Source organism: Astyanax mexicanus, chromosome 1 (genome assembly GCF_023375975.1).
Source record: "Astyanax mexicanus isolate ESR-SI-001 chromosome 1, AstMex3_surface, whole genome shotgun sequence".
NCBI lineage: Eukaryota > Metazoa > Chordata > Actinopteri > Characiformes > Acestrorhamphidae > Astyanax > Astyanax mexicanus.
In genome coordinates, this window is record NC_064408.1 from 18,779,328 (window position 1) to 18,796,595 (window position 17,268).

Genomic DNA, 17,268 nt, shown 5'->3' on the forward strand with positions numbered 1-17,268 from the left:
TATGGATTACAGGCACTGCACTGTCTCAGAAAATCAGAATATTATAAAAGACCAGTTGGTACTTTTGACAGAATGGGAAGTGTGCCAAGTCCTGCAAGAACATGAAATCAGCAGAGGGAAGCATGAAGTGCTGTAAGATTTTTTGGGAAAACACTGCACTGACTTTGGACTTATATATAACACAGTGGATCAACACCAGCAGATGACATGTCTCTCCAAACCATCACTTATTGTGGAAACTTTACACTAGACCTCAAGCAGCTTGGACTGTGTGTTTCTCCACTCTTCCTCCAGACTCTGCTTCCTTAATTTTTTTAAAGAAAATGTAAAATTTACTGATGATCAGTGATGGTTTGGAGAGACATGTCATCTGCTGGTGTTGATCCACTGTGTTATAAGTCCAAAGTGCAGTTTTGTTTTCCCAGAAAATCTTACAGCACTTCATGCTTCCCTCTGCTGACAACTTTTATGGAGATACAGATTTCATTTTCCAGCAGGACTTGGCAAACTGCCCACACTGCCGAAAGTACCAATTGGTCTTATGTACTATTCTAAGGAAGGTTTTGCTGAAATCTGTTTAACCACACACACACACACAACTCTCTGTTCCTCACATTGTGCCCCACTTTCTCTCTTAAGCTCTGATATTTAAAGATATATGTTCTAAACTGCTTCACCTCAAACAAGCTTGAGTAACATAGAATGAGCAGATTGTGCATCATCAATTCCCCAAACATCTGTTCTGCACCAGAATGAGTTTAAAGGGAATGCTAAACCACGCCTTCAGCAGGTAACATCTATATTTTACAACTGTGAACACGTGTACCGTTCCACTTCACACCACTCACTGTTAATCAAGCTCTAGTGCAGCTTGAAAAATAGTTTATTTAATGATTTATTTCAAAGATTTATTTGTCACGATGTGTGACTCAGATGAGAGGAAGGAATGGGAAGCTTTGAACTGTATGTATGTGTGTGTGTGTGTGTGTTTGAGGAAAGATGAAGGTTGTATTTGGTGCTGAGCAGGTTTGGAACAGATGGGCCTCCCTGTGTGGGAGAACTCCAGAGCACTCCTGCTCAGCTTGAGCCGTAAAGAATGACCAGTCATGCAGGCCAGGATGGATTAGGACACCAAATGGGGGATTGCTCTTCAAACCTGCGCTTGGTGATATTTACTCAAGCTGCTTTGGAAAGCATGAAATCATATTTTTATTGCTGCTTTTAAAAACAACAAACAAATATATAATAAAAATGATACGACCATTACATCATACATCAAATAAATTAACATTTCTATACTGAATACTGGATTATCCAGCACTTCTTCTGATATCAGTATTACAAATCTCTTCTCTGCTGAGAAGGTTTATGTTTTGAAACATTGCTGTAAGGATTTGATTGCACTCAGCCACAAGAGCTTTAGTGAAGTCAGTACTGATGTTGGATGATTTGTGCAACTCATACCAAAGATACATTTTATTTACATTTTCCTTTTAATGAATGCATTCTATTCTATGTTACGTTAAAACACACCCATTGCTGACACAAATTTGCAAATGCACACACACAGCTCAACTAGTGTCTGCATAGAGCAAACTGACATCATGCCAGATGTGAAATAATGGATCTGCATTTTCTGGAATGATGGTTCTCCATAAATACTTGATGGAATGTGTGGGAGTTGGTGTTGATAAGGTGTTATACTGTGGTGATCATCCAACATCTGGACCACACAAGTATCACTTACTTGTGTATCAACCAGAAAACATCAACATTGATGTCCACCTGGAAAGAGACATATTGACTGTATACCGATCTTACCAAATCTAAACAATCATGATGACCATGGACATTAAGAACATTTTTTACAGGATTTTCCTGAGGGTAGTGTGCCACAGATCCACCAATTGAAGATTTAGCTCCTCTATTCATAATTCTCCACTTAGGCCAATGGTTGATCCCTGTGGACTCCAAAAACTAGGTTTAGCTGGTAGTAGGTTTTGAGATGGACTAAGCTGGTCTTTGATGGTTAAGCTGGTCATCCACATGAAAACACCCTGTGCTGGTAAAATCATAGACACTAGACGTCTATAGTATACAGTAGCCAACAAAAGTGAGTACACCCCTCACATTTCATGTCGGAAAACTGCCCAATCTGCATTGGGCAACCCAGTTTTTGAAGGAAGGGGATCATCATGGTTCTAGTAATCCATGCTCTTGAACTGCTTGTCTTCAGCAAACTGCAAAATGTTGTTCATTAAGGTTTAACCAACATAGTCATGCTGGTCGTAGTGATCAACCTACTTGGTCAAGCTTGGTCATACTGCTCATGGGGGTCAACTAGCCTAGCCATACTGATCATACCACTTATGGGGGTCTACCACAGCTTGGTCATGCTGGTCAATGGGTTCAACCACAGCTTGGTCATGTTCATTGCAGAGCTTGGGTATGCTAGTCATTAAAGTTCAACCAACTTTGTCATGCTGGTTATCCAGCGTGGTCATGCTGCTCATAAGGGTCAACCAGTTTGGCCATACTGGTCATGGTGGTTATCCTGGGTATGCTAGTCATTAAAGTTCAACCAACTTTGTCATGCTGGTTATCCAGCGTGGTCATGCTGCTCATAAGGGTCAACCAGTTTGGCCATACTGGTCATGGTGGTTATCCAGCTTTGTCATACTGATCATGGGCAAAGCTTAGTCACGTTGGTCAACGGTTGTCGTTAGCATGTTAGCGTTAGCATGTTTCTCCACCCTCCTCCGGCTCTTGGGGGAAGGCCGTCTGTCACAAACCCTGGATATCAGCCAATAGCGTTCCTGAGGGAGGTGAACCTGACCTGTCAAAACCACCCCTTTCAAAATTCGAGCGTAAAAAAAAACTCACTGGAGCACGAACTGCTGCCGCAGGTAATTCACACAGCGTGCGAGGAAAACTGTAAATTTGAGAGGAAAAAAAGCTTGGGAGCGATATTGACACTTTTGTGAGTTTCACATTTGTGCTCATGAGAAGTTAATTTACATTAATTAATTAATTAATTAATTACGTTAATTTTTTTCACCTGTCCCACGTTTTTTGACGGTGTTGATGTGATGCCATATTGGTCAAGCTTGGTTTTCATACTGGTTTTCTAGCTTGGTCAGCTTGATCATGCTTGTAAACCAGCTGAACTATTAAACTCAGACCAAAATATATTCTGTACTGGTCAAGAGCTTATCTTGTTGTAAACCAATTTATGTGTGACCAGCTTGAGCTGATGTTGCTGATCTTGTTCAGCAGAAGGTTGTGGATATATATTGATGTTATGATGAAGATGATGGTGGTGAGGTGTGATGTGTGTGTGTATTAGTATTTGTGTGTGTAGGGGGGGGGGTGTTATGTAATTGTGACGGCCCCTGATTTCTCCTTACATTGGCGACAGTAAGACCCAGTGGAAAGCAGGTCTAGCTGATCTCATCAGGCGACACACGCTCGCTGTGAGAGAGAGAGAGAGAGAGAAATGGTGAAGCTGCTGTCTTCTCACACACCAGCGACCACTTAAGAGGCGTGTAGCCCCCCGGCTCAGCTCAGTTCAGGGACTGGGATCTGCAGGTACCGCTGGGAGGAGCTTGTTTTAGAGCTCTCTGTGTATCTGTGAATCTCAGACTGTTTCTCGGTGGTGTAGAGCAGACCGCGGTGTGCAGGAGACCCCCGCGCTGAGGAGGAGGAGGAGGATCTGGACATGATCACAGTCACTATGATCACCTCCAGACCAGGAGCAGCTCCAGAGTACTGGATCGACGACTCGAAGAGGGAGACGCTCGCGGACTTCTACGAGCTGGAGTGTGAACTGGGACGGTGAGTGCTGCTGCTGCTGCCTCTGCTCCACATCCTGGATAAGGAGGGTCTGAGGGGCTTCATGATTCACTACTGATGCTTCTTCTATACAGAACATCACTAATCAATCCTCCATTCATCCATCATTCATCAATAAATATCTGATCCTGATTCACCTTAATGTACCTGGAATACTAAGTGTATCCATTTACATTCAAGGTAAATACAGGTAAATACAGGTACTCATATAAACAAAAATTAAATCAGAATAATATAGCGTATAGTGCCAGAATAATACATGTTTTTATTTTTTTATGTCTATAATATTTTCATATTTTAATTTGGTATGTTTACATTCGTCCTGATTTAGATTTTTGTATCTTAAATAAAAAGTGTCTTACTTTACATTCAAGGTAAATCAAGGTAAATCCAGGTAAATAAAAACATAGATAAATTAAAATTAATAATTTTTTTTTTGTTATTTAGTAGTAAGAAGAGCCAATTGTTCAGTGTGAGAATAATACAATTTCTGTCTAATTACCTTGATTTTGCCTTAAATGTAGAGTAATACTTTTAATATTTTTCATTCATCCATCACTCATCAAAATATCCATCACTTTTTATACTTACTTTACATTCAAGGTAAATCAATGTAAATCCAGGTAAATATAAATTATAATACATATTTTCATATAACATGATTTCATGTATATGTTTAGATTTAATTTGATTTTACCTTTAATGTATAGCATTACATTTTTCATTTATCCATCTTCAAAGACTGTTGACATACATTTTATGTAGAAACATGCATTGAGCAATGAGAGAATAGTGGCTACAATTTGTTTATTTTATGTATTTAAATATTTATTTTGTCTTTAGCTTGAACATTTAATAATACATTTTCAATCCATCATCAGAAATTCTGTTGATCATTACATTTCTTCATTTATGTATATATATTTACCTTGATTTTACCCTATGGAAATCCTTTTTCATTCATCCATCTTATCTTTAGAAATACTTCTGTGATAAAAAAAAAAACCTTGATTAGTGCAAGAAAAGTTTCATTTATTTTGTATTATTTATACAAATGTTTATCTTAATTTTAACTTAATACATTTTCCATTCATTTGTCTGCCAAACATCTTTTGAGTTAAAATATCTGTAGTTAAAAACCTTGATGGATGTGAGAACAGTACTTTTTTATCCCAAAATATGTATAGGTTAAGAGAACTATTTGGATGGTAGAACTAGTTGCTATATATAATATTACCACCATTTATCTTTATTTTAAGACTGATTTAAATATAATATAACAATGAAAGCATAACAGTACAATTACTCTGTTTTAAAGACTAGTGAACTTGTAATTAATTCAAATGTTAATGGACTTTTATTACTTTATATTTCCTCTTTAATTAATTGATTAAAAGGTCATTCCGTCATGTATGGCATGCTAGTTCTTGTGGTCTAGCTCTCTCTCTTTTCTCTCACTCTCTCTCTGTTGCTTCTTCTCACTCTCTCTCTTTCATTCTCTCTCTCTCTCTCTGTCTCTCTCTCTCTCTCTCTCTCTCACACACACACAGATTATATCTGGCAGGGAGAATTGAGAAGCTGAGATATTTGACAGGGACTCCCAGACAGCAGTGAATCAGTGTGATAAATAGAGACGCTGTTTATGTTGGCACCTATCAATCTGTCACCAGGGTGGAAACTCGGTAACTTGAGCAGACGCCACCAAAACACGAGCTTCAGCTTCTATGGATGCACAAACAAACCCTATAGCCAAACTCTGAAGCCTTTATCAGGGTTTAATGTTCAGCACAGTGCATGACCAACATCTCCAGCTGACAGGTCCTGCAGATTGGCACTTAGGAACAGTGTGATGAAACGGTCTTGCTTGATAATAATCAGATGACAGTAGATGGTGACACTGACTGGTCTGAGCACTGTCGAAAGTGTGTTTAGTGGTACTGGTAATTGTTCTAGGAGACCCAAAATTGTTACATTTTCTAAAAACCTCATACCTCGTAAGCTTTATGTGTGCAGGCAGAGAGATGCCTTGCAGAGAGTGTGCAGTCTGTACTTTATCAATACATTCTGAATGGTTATTGTTGGTGCCATAGTGTGGAGATGTGCGCAGTAGCCACAACAGGCTGAAAAAATATTTTTTGGGCATCATTAAGTTTATCATTATGAACAGTTCATGAGGATTTTATCATATTTTATCAATGATGTAAAATATATTTCTGAAATGGTAATCCAATGTTTGGTTTCCAGTATTTCGTTATTTCCTCATTTAACCAAATAGAAAGCTGGAATTGGACTGGTGCCAAGTAAACTTGCCTATAGATGCCAAGTACGCCAAACAGGCTTGCCTATAAGGACTTTGAGTAGGATTATTCTATACAAACTACAGAACAATTTCAATACACAAGATATTGATAAAAGTTATGAAAATACAAATATCACTAGTTGCTGTTTACATATAGCCACTACATACTGTGCTGTGTTGTGTGACTGGGCTGTAGGTATAGTTTAGGGTGCTGATTTGTGTTTTTTTAATTGGGGATTAAGGTGAACTAGCCAGACTTGTTTTTTCAGGGTTGGGTGCTTGAACCAGGATTTAGTGTATCATCTTAAAAGAAAAAGTTATTTGGTTTCTTCAGTGGTGTCTTTAAGTTGCTTTATATAGTAACTTAAAGAACCATTTGTGGGCTCTGAATGGTCCAACGGACTAAGGTGCTGCCACTATGATAGGGAGATTGCAGGTTTGAATCCCAGTCATGCAGCTTGCCTTTAGCTGCCAAAGCCCTGTGTGAGCACAATTGGCCTTGCTCTCTTTTGGTGGATAGATGGCGCTCTCTCCTCACATCACTCCAAAAAATGATGTTGATCAGCAAAAGGTGTCTGTGAGCTGATTGTTTTGGTACTGCTGCGTTTTCCTCCCTCCGAGTGCGCTGTGATGCTTCTTGGCAATGAGGTGATGGAAAAGAGGTGGTGGATGACTTCACATGTATCGGAGGAGGCATGTGCTGTTCTTCATCCTCCTGGTGTTGAGGCATCACTAGTGATGGGGGATACACAGCTGACTAGCAGCTAAGTGGGTGGGAGAATTGACTTAAATATGGTTAAATGGTTCTTGGCCTGGTTAACGGGTTGTTTGGATTGGTGCAAAAACATTGGTAAATTTGTCTAAATAAAACGTTAAAAAATGATGTTAAAAAGAGTGAAACTCTACTAAATATTTTAAATAATCATTCCTAAAAATAACATGAAAATGTAGTCCAGGACTAGGCTTAATTCCTTTCTAGGAAAGCGATCCTACCAACAAAACAATGATCTAAACAGAATTAATTCCTTTGTGTTCATGCAAAGGCTTTCACGGCTGCTTTGATGCATTGATGTTGTAGAGATGATGATGATGTTTTCAGCTTTGTAGTGAACTGAAAAGGTTTGGGGACGTCTGACGGATTCTAATTACCACCAGAGCCGTTTCATTTCAGAGAGGAACCCCAGCTACATTGAACTGTCAGGAATTGGAACAAAATGCACCCATATGGGCTCAGGCCTGGCTGCCGATATGGAGCGTGCTGTCAGTACACCTGGAGGCCTTTCATACTTTATGTAAGTTCATTTATTTGAAGCTTGAGTTAATCCACAGTGTTCATCTCGGTGATAAAGTGGGGTACACAAGCTTCTGACCTGATAGAGCACAGCTGTCATCGGCCCCATTGCAAATGACAGGATGTTCTGCCCCATTTTTCAGATTTTGATGGAGAAATGGCAGCATTTCATATATCTTTAACGCGAGGCAGTGGCTGATGAATCACTGAGCTCCTCCAGCCGTGCCAAAATGTAAAGCACTCTGTTCCCGGGGAAGGAAAAGCAAGCTGAATCTATAATGAAACTTATTTCACTCCTCAGAGAGCTGCCCTCATCTCTCTCCCTCTCTCCCTCTCTCTCTCTCTCTCTCTCTCTCTCTTTCTCTTTCTCTCCATCTCTCTCTCTCTCTCTTATATAATGCTAGGCAAGTAGAAAACAGAAACAGGAGCAGCTTGTGTAACATACACTTCTGCACTCCCCCCTATCAGCTGTGCATTAAGTGCACAGAAACGCTGAAGCTGGGGAATCCATTATCACTACCCATCAGTGGCTGCATTCAGTTATCTACAGCCCTATAAGCCACAAATGCATTATAATCCTAGCATTCATTTTAAACAGACTATACATCATTTATTTTGTTCTGTTACACCGGAATTGTGACATAAATGTGCGCACGAAACATTAAAAAACTCAATATGCAATGTTTATACTCATCGCCTCTGTTGTCATATTTCCCACCATAATCTGACTGGCCTTAAGCTATGCTCTGTTGTTTGTTGTGAAGGAAAACATAATATTAATAGTTATTTACAAACATAAACAGCAGGAAATGCAAGCAGAATTTGTTGTGCCAGTACTACTTCGGGCAGTAACTCAGAATTTGGCACAGCACTGGTGCAGGCTTATCACAACAGTACTAAGGGCATGTGTACATGCAAAATGATGCATGAAGCCCCATCTGAACATGTGCATGAATTGAATACGTCTAGGAAAATGTATGAATAGGACAAGATCTGATTTGACGTGTCCACACAGTCCTGAATAATTCAGATCAAGTAATGTAAATGTAGCCGAAGTGTGAATACAGTGATACAAAATGATTGTTTTCACAAAGGGTGTCAAAATAACATCCGTATATAAATTGAAATATCACTATATTAAGTTTTGCAATACTGTATTGATTCTCAAAATCACAGAAACTATTTTTGTTAATAGGTTTACATTCAAACAATGGTGTCAGACAGTGGTTCATTTAGTGTAGTGTTAAAATTCTGACCACTAGAGAGCAGTATGGAGGGTGAAGACTAGCACATGCCTCCTCCGATACATGTGAAGTCAGCCACTGCTTCTTTTATGACTGCTGCTGATGCAGCATTGCAGAATAGCATAGCGTACTTGGAGGAAAGCGCAGCGACTCGGTTCCAATACATCAGAGATGACTTGTGCTGATTGACCCTTTGATTACCCTTTGAAGTGATGTGGTGAAAGAGCGCCATCTACCCACCCAGAGAGAGCAAGGCCAATTGTGCTTTCTCAGGGCTCCGGTAGCTGATGGCAAGCTGCGTGAGCAGGATTCAAACCGGCGATCTTCTGATCATAGTGGCAGCACCTTAGCCCGCTGTACCACTCGGTGCCTTAGTTTTTTCTCAAATTTGATTTAAAAACAATCTTTGTATATCAGATTGCAATATATGTCAACATATTGAATCATAGCTCCTGTAATGTGATACTTATCACATTGCCATTTTTTTGCATAGTAAGAGTTTTTTATTGAAACTTGGAATTCATTGAGGAAGATCTTCATTTACAATGTAGCCGAGTATTATACTGAAAAAAAAATGCGTATATAAATTTTATGCAGAATTTTATTTTATACAGAGTATAAAAGAAGTATATTAGGGAAATAAAGACATTAAATTTAATTAGAAATCACTTTGTCTGCTTTTGTGTGCTAATTTTTTTTACTAATCATTTATTAATCAACTCCTGTGTATTTAATATTATTTATCTCAAGCTACAAGTTTTCGTTTGATTATTAGATTCTCCTCCTCCATCTATAGACAGTAGAGCTCTGAATCAGCAACAGACACATAGCATCATTATCAGAACATTACCTCATATATAATCACATTTCTGACTTTATGCTGTTTCCCAGATTGAGTCTGGCTATTTGATTACTTCCTCAAGTCACAGGTCATTTCCACCAACTACAATTCACCCCAATCCAGATGATCAAACTTCAATGTCGCAAATCTTCATGCAAATGCGTTCCTGTTAAGAAATGTATTTGATTTTTGGACACTGTAATTGTGTACTTGAAGAACCACCCTGAACATTTTTTAGAGAAAAGATTGATTATTTAAAGTCTTTGCAGCTCATGGAACTCATATTTACGTCAGTCATTTCAGTGGTCAGACGAAAAAAATTGACATTTTTAAATTCACTAATGGAGGCCTCTTAAGTGCCATTAGAGAACATTATTGTCTCATTCTGTGTGTTTATATTGCTTCTTTGCCTTTCTGGTAGTTTAGCCATTTGAGCTGTGTGTGTGTGTGTGTGTGTGTCAGAGAGTCCCACTCTGAAATGTAATGTTATTAGGGTGATGAATATTGATTGGGTTTGGGTCATTAGTGGTGATGAGGGCTATGAGGAGTAGAGCCATGTGGTCTGGCTTTTATGGTGCACCCATCTGTCTCCATCGCCCATTTCATATTTTATATTTCAATCTGTTATATGTAGTATTTCTTGTGTGCTAGAGGTTGTTGTCTTGCTGCATGACCCACTTAAACTTGTAGACCCAAACTACGTATAAGACTGCCACCCCCATGCTTAACAGTTGGAAGGAGCTACTTAAATTACCATGAATTGTTTTATTTCTAAACTAAAAAGTTCTATATTGGATACATTTTTCTACAGGACATTCTATTAATTGGCTTCAGGTTTATTTGTGTGGTCTTGCAGTGTGAACAGTGTTTTTTGGGAGAGTTTGTTTGGGAGAAACTTTTTGTTACATATGAGAATATTTTTTTATATAGGCACAGGGAAGCTACCAGCTGTATTTAGTCATAACAGGAATTCAAGAGGCCCTGGCGAGCTGGAAGACGCTCTGGAACTTTCAGCAATACTGAACTGAAAATTTGTGGTCAGCTCTAATGGTCTTGACGTGATAAGCCACTGTCCTGTCAGATTTCTGTAAGAAATGTTTTCCTCCATTACCTCTCTTCTACTCGTTAGAATAGCTTGACTGATTGAGCTCTTGCTGGGAACTGAAGTGTTACTTTAAGGAGCTTAGAAAATACAGACAGGCATGAAGGAGGACGACTATTGTTGAAATCTTTGTGAGGAGATCCTGGAATTATATTAAACATAAGTTTTAAATATGCATTTTACAATAAATATGAATATAAATGTAAAAGCAGTGTATTTATTAACAGCTACATTGTGAGCTACAATGGTATTTTGTATTGTATTTAAGGTGTAGCTGTATGTAATAATATTCTTTTTGCCACTATCTGGCAGTTTCAAGGCAAAAAAAACACTTTAAGAATTGGCAGCATTTATATTTATTAAACATTCTTATGATATTGCTCAGTGGACAAAATTGTGCCTCTCTTCTTTACAGTCAGTGTGAATACTGTTGGGTCGGAATAGATTAGTCTAAAGATTTCTTAACTAGAGTTGGGCAGTATGACAACTATTGTAATACATTTGTTATTGTAATACATTATACAAATCATACAAAATAAACTATACAAAGCTCATCAACTAAACAAGCTCATAAACTATACAAAGCTCATCAACTATACAAGCTCATAAACTATACAAAGAATCATTCATAAATTAGAAGAAAACTAAGATTTTTTTATTTACAATTTTGCTCAGCTCTAACTCTCATTTTTTCTTTATTTATTTTTGCTTTTTTTATTCTGTTTGGTCAAAAATACTTGTCAAATTAAGCCTCAAAAACATTGAAAACAAGTTGCAGCTGAAATGATTTAATAAACTGTTAAATAAAATATTTTGTAAGAATTTAGTTTGTCCTCCTTACTGTTTATTATTATCAATAGGTCACAACACTCTCTATCACACTGTGTCCCCATACTAGGAGGCTTTTAACAGTAGACAGCTAAGAACTTTTTGAGATATGAACTTAGAATCACTTTACTCTTGGTGAATAGGTAGTTACACCACGCTGTTGCAGCACACTAGAGCTGTGAAATTACACTACACAGTTCCGAGCACATTTTCCTCTCTGTCCTCCCGTGGACACGGAAAAGTTTCACACACAGCACAAAATACATGGTTTCACTGCTCTGGAGTGGTGCAACTGTCTAACTGCCTATAACCATCTAACTGCCTGCAGCTGTCTAACTGCCTATAACTATCTAACTGCCTGCAACTGTCTAACTGCCTAACCATCTAACTGCCTGCAACTGTCTAACTGCCTATAACTATCTAACTGCCTGCAACTGTCTAACTGCCTATAACTATCTAACTGCCTGCAACTGTCTAACTGCCTATACCTATCTAACTGCCTGCACCTAGATAGATAGATAGATAGATAGATAGATAGATAGATAGATAGATAGATAGATAGATAGATAGATAGATAGATAGATACTTTATTAATCCCCGAGGGGAAATTCTAGAACTGTCTAACTGCCTATAACTATCTAACTGCCTGCAACTGTCTAACTGCTTGTAAGACTTCTGGCCAAAAGACAGAGCATCATATTATTGCTGTATATAAACAGTAAGGGCTCATGCAGGGGGAGAAGGAAGACACAGACTAAAATATTCATTATTATTTCACCTGTAGCTTACTTGCTGTTTCTGAATCAGTTCATTTCAATTGAAACTTTTTTACTCAAAGATGCCTGATATTTAATTACTTTATCATTCCACATGCATTGTACACTTTACATACTGCTTAAGATTAAGAAGTGGGACTGGGTGGTTCCTGTAATGTGAGAGTGTTCAGGTTCTGTTTGGATGTTTGTTTAGATTTATCTCCAAGAGACTCTTGTAATCCTTACCTGACAGGATTGACAGTGTAATAAAATCAGGGGGATGCCTGAGCAAGTATTACAGATAGAATTACACTTGTAATATTTTGTCCAGGAAGCTTACATAAAAAAAAAAACTTTTATAGTGCATTTACTCAGTTTATTTGTATTAAATAATGTATGATTACTATCCGTAGGTGCTGCCTTTTTGTTTTGATATCTTAATTTCTTGAGGCTGATTTCTTAGGTGCTGATATAATACAGTACACCATCCAGAAGGAGAAAAATATAACTTGACAGACAGCAGTTTATTCCACAAAACTCAATCTAAAAGGCAGGCAAGGGTCGAATCACAGGCAAACAGGGTTATCAGAGGACGAGACTGAGACGTAATACAAAAAATAAAAAACAAAGCAAAAGGTCAGAATACCGGAATACACACTAGAAATATAATGCTCAGGGCTTAGAGTTCAATAGAAATGCTAAGACTTCACAAAGAGTCTATAGCATGAAGCCCCTTTTTAAAGTACATTAATAGCAGGGTGGGCCCTGTGATCAGAATTCCGGTGATGCCGAGCGCTGTGGGGCAGGTTAGCTTGGAGTCAGTGGGCTGATTGGTTCAACAACTACAGATCATATCTCATTTTCAAATTTGTGTTTTGTTATATCCCTAGTCCCTAATGTGTGCGTGTATATATACAGCTCTGGAAAAAAATAAGAGACCACTTCAGTTTTTTTCAGACCTCAAATAATGCAAATAAAACAGGTTCATATTCATAAATTTTAGTTTAGAAATCAATATTTGGTGGAACAACCCTGTTTTTTAATAACAGTTTTCATCAATCTTGGCATGTTCTCCTCCACCAATCTTACACACTGATTTTGCATAGCTTTATGCCACTCCTGGTGCAAACATTCAAGCAGTTCAGCTTGGCTTGATGGCTCTTCCTCTTGATTATATTCCAGAGGTTTTTCAATTTGGTAAAATCAAAGAAACTCATAATTCTTAATTGGTCTCATTTTTTTCCAGAGCTGTATAAGTGGATTCATAGATTATTGGAGAGGAAGGCCACCATCCCACTTCCTCTCATACATCACCCTGCAAGCAGAGCTCCCTCATTAATACAGATCCTTCTGCCCGGCCATTGATTAACCTTTGATTTCCTAATGAAATGAAGCATTCTAGCAATTACAACACAGGATATAAGACAGAGAAAAATGGATGTTCTCCAGCATACACTATATGTTCAAATGTTTGTGGACTCCCTTTGTAATTAATGCATTCAGCTCCTTCTTCTACATTTTGAACCCATTACAGGCAATAGAATAGGACTCTCTGAGGCAGATCATCATGATTCTATTGGCATCATGTCTAACGTCAGGTGTGAACTTGAGGGATATAAAGCCCACAGCATTGAGCTGAGAAGCACTGGAACTGTGTTCTCTGACATGATAATTCTCTATCCAGTACTTTTGGGAATTGTCAATGGTGGCTGTATGGTCATAAGAAAGTTCTTATGATACAGCTCTGAAAAAATAAGAGACCACTTAAGTTTCTTCATTTTTACCAGATTTAAAACCTCTGGAATATAATCAAGAGGAAGATGGATGATCACAATCCATCAAACCCAGCTGAACTTCCTTGATTTTTTGCACCAGCAGTGGTATAAAGTTATCCAAAAACAGTGTGTAAAACTGGTGGAGGAAAACATACCAAGATGCATGAAAACTGTGATTAAAAACCAGGGTTATTCCCCCAAATATTGATTTCTGAACTCTTAAAACTATAAAATATATCAATATGAACTTGTTCTTTGCATTATTTTTAGGTCTGAAAGCTCTGCATCATTTTTGTTATTTTAGCTATTTTTCATTTTCTAGAGCTACCAAATGCTCTAAATGACCATTTTTGGGGGAATTTGGGAGGAATGTTGTTTGTAGTTTATAGAATAAAATAACAATGCTCATTATACCCAAACATATACCTATACATAGCAAAATCAAGGAAACTGATTCAGAAACTGAAGTGGTCTTTTAATTTATTTCCAGAGCTGTATTATGTTTGTAACAGAGACATATATGTAAGTGTTTTTTGAATAATAACTTTATGTGGCAGATGTTTCAAATGTGTTTCACACTTGAAAATACACTTAAAATAAAACCCTGTGTTAATCAATTAGCTAATACAAAACAAATCACAATAGTTTGTGAATTAGGATTAATTACTAAACAATAAATATGGGTTAAAGGGGATGAACAAAGTCATAGAAGAACCATTATTGGTTATGTAAACAACCATTTCTTGAACCTTTCATATGTTTTAACATTATTATAACCCTCTTATAATATATTACAGTATAATGGTATGTCCATATTTCACAATTGCAGTAAAAGAATAACAATATTATCATAAATATTTTGGTCTACAGACTACTACATATGCACTGAATTGTTGTTTTGCAATTTAATCTGGAAAATAATTTTGGAAAACTTCATTTGATGGATATTTAGCTGGATTTTAAGCAGTGTTTCTTCTACAGGGTGAGGTCACCATGCTGGTTAGATATAGATGTATATGTCTGCATGATTTTTTTATCCTGTGTTATAATGCCTAGAATCACTGGTTAGCCACGGTGCTAACAGCCAGGCTGAGCCAGGGTTAGCTGCAATGCTAACAGCCAGCCTTGGCAGGCTTGTAGCCTGTTAGCCGTGTAGAAATAAGCTGCATGTGAGCAGGTTAGCTTCTCTGTTAGCCGTTAGCCTTTTTCTCACCAGTATCGCTCAATAATAACCATGCATTTCCATACTATATTATACTGTGAAACTACTTACTGCTGCAACACTATGTGGATATTTTGTTAGTTTAAAGACACACTCTTCACACTCATATCTGCCATGCAAAAAATAGGTTTTTATTAAACCAAACATAGATGTTCTATAGCAGCATTTTTAAAGAACATTATGCAGCCTCTCATTTTAACAGTGCATGTCGTGTCTGGGTTTGTGATGGTGAGAAAAGGCGTGTTAATTACCTGAAGATTTAATTCTGGTGTGGTATAGCAGGAAAAAACTCTAACATGTGAAGAACAAGAGTCACCCAGGACCAGGATACAGATCCACTGATCTACACAAAATCCTTTCTGCTGCTTTTTCGAGGGGATTACCTGCCAAATGTTCAGATTTTTTTTTTATTCACTCCAAAAAAAAGAAACACTTTTTCTGTTATGTAACCCTTCGCTCAAGTCCTTCATTTTTTTAGGAGGATGATCCAATTTTTTGGAGACATGGTGATTATGGTGGCTGTAAGCTGGCTAGCTCTCATACTGGCTTCTTTGTACATGTTATAAATGTGCATTTCTGTGTGTAAGTGTGTGTATGTTGGGGTTTATGGTAAAAATAATACTAGTATAGTAGTAATAAGTTAGCATTCCAGTTTTTTTGGGGTCTGGTGGTCTTGACTCCAGATGCTAGCTGTAGAACACAGCACAGTGGCCTCTTCCCCTCAATTGCATTAGCCAAGCTGTCCACCCAAATTTCATTTATTTGCACATTGGACGCTCTCCAGCTGAGATACTTGCTTGTAACTGCCTGTGGCGGCTCTGTTCAAGCATATTGTGTTGGTCCAGGGCCAGTTTTGATTGCTGGCCTAAGCTGATTATACAGTGGGCTAGGGGTCAAAACGCTGATCCTGCATCAGATGTTGACAGGGTGAAAATAAACAGAGCTTTCACAGCTTCCAAATATGGGCTTGACCACTTAAAACCATCACCAGTCCACATAGTAGCCTATGTAAAATTAGGAATCCAGTGAACACTATTTAACTGTAAAATCAACGTAAAATCACAGGCAAATTGCTATAGCACGAATAGCATTTCATCCATCTGGATGGAGAGATTTATCCAAATAAATATTGTAGATTTTTGAGCAAATCTATAATAAAAAGTATATTTTTAATTATTGTGTGAAAATGTGAGGAGTAAGTAAAAAATTGACGCCTCTCCATGTTTGCTTGGCACTGCGAGTCTTAGAACTATCCTTATTCCAAGCTTTTAATTTAGGACAGCTGGCAAGGAAACATCAGTAAACCCAAGAACACATCAACACAGAGTTTACCCATGTTGTAGGATTGGAATGCACTTTATGTCTCAGTCTTTGTAAAACAGTATTTACCCTTTTTACCTCTCAAGCTTTCATTTGTGTCTGTTACTACCTTGATATGATTGACTTGAAAATGACTTGTTATTTGTAAATTACGTAATATAATACATAATATATAATACATGTATACATAATACATCTTTTTCAAAACTGGAAATACACTGCATGCACCAGAAAAATACAAATTCCAATGTACAATTTGCATGAGTAAAATTTTAACAGCAGTTGTGAACTATGAACAATAAATCCTAATATATTAAATTAGATGTTTTATTATTGTTTAGAAGGTCAAATCAATATTCCAGTTTTAACTTAAAAATTCTTGCAGTTATTTATGGTTTATTGTCCATTAAAGGGGTTTTATTGGATTATTAAGCTATCATGTTTTTAATATATGAGTGGCATTAAATTTTAATAATATAGTTTAATGCAATTATTTCTGAGACAATATATCATACAATAAAAAAAAAAATGTTTTTGTGACAGGCCTGAAAGACTAAAAAAGACAAAAAAACTTCATTACTAAAGTAGGACTAGGGAGGAGACCGGACAGGGAAACTGTGACAGTCATGCTGTGACTCCATAGCCCTGGGACTGTAATTAAGACGGAAAGTAGAGCTAATTAACGTACACCAGTGTCCTAAGTGTACCACACACTGGCCTTTATTTAATAGTCTGTGGG

General features: G+C 37.5%; 1 protein-coding gene across 1 annotated transcript in view; it reads left to right on the forward strand.

Annotated features, from left to right (window-relative positions):
- The first annotated feature begins 3,456 nt into the window (after positions 1-3,456).
- Positions 3,457-17,268, forward strand: part of camk4 (calcium/calmodulin-dependent protein kinase IV) — a 38,875-nt gene continuing 25,063 nt past the window's right edge. The window contains exon 1 of the mRNA XM_007231393.4: positions 3,457-3,834. Coding sequence (XP_007231455.1) covers positions 3,719-3,834 — 116 coding nt within the window. The 5' untranslated portion in view covers positions 3,457-3,718. The remainder of the gene's footprint in view (positions 3,835-17,268) is intronic.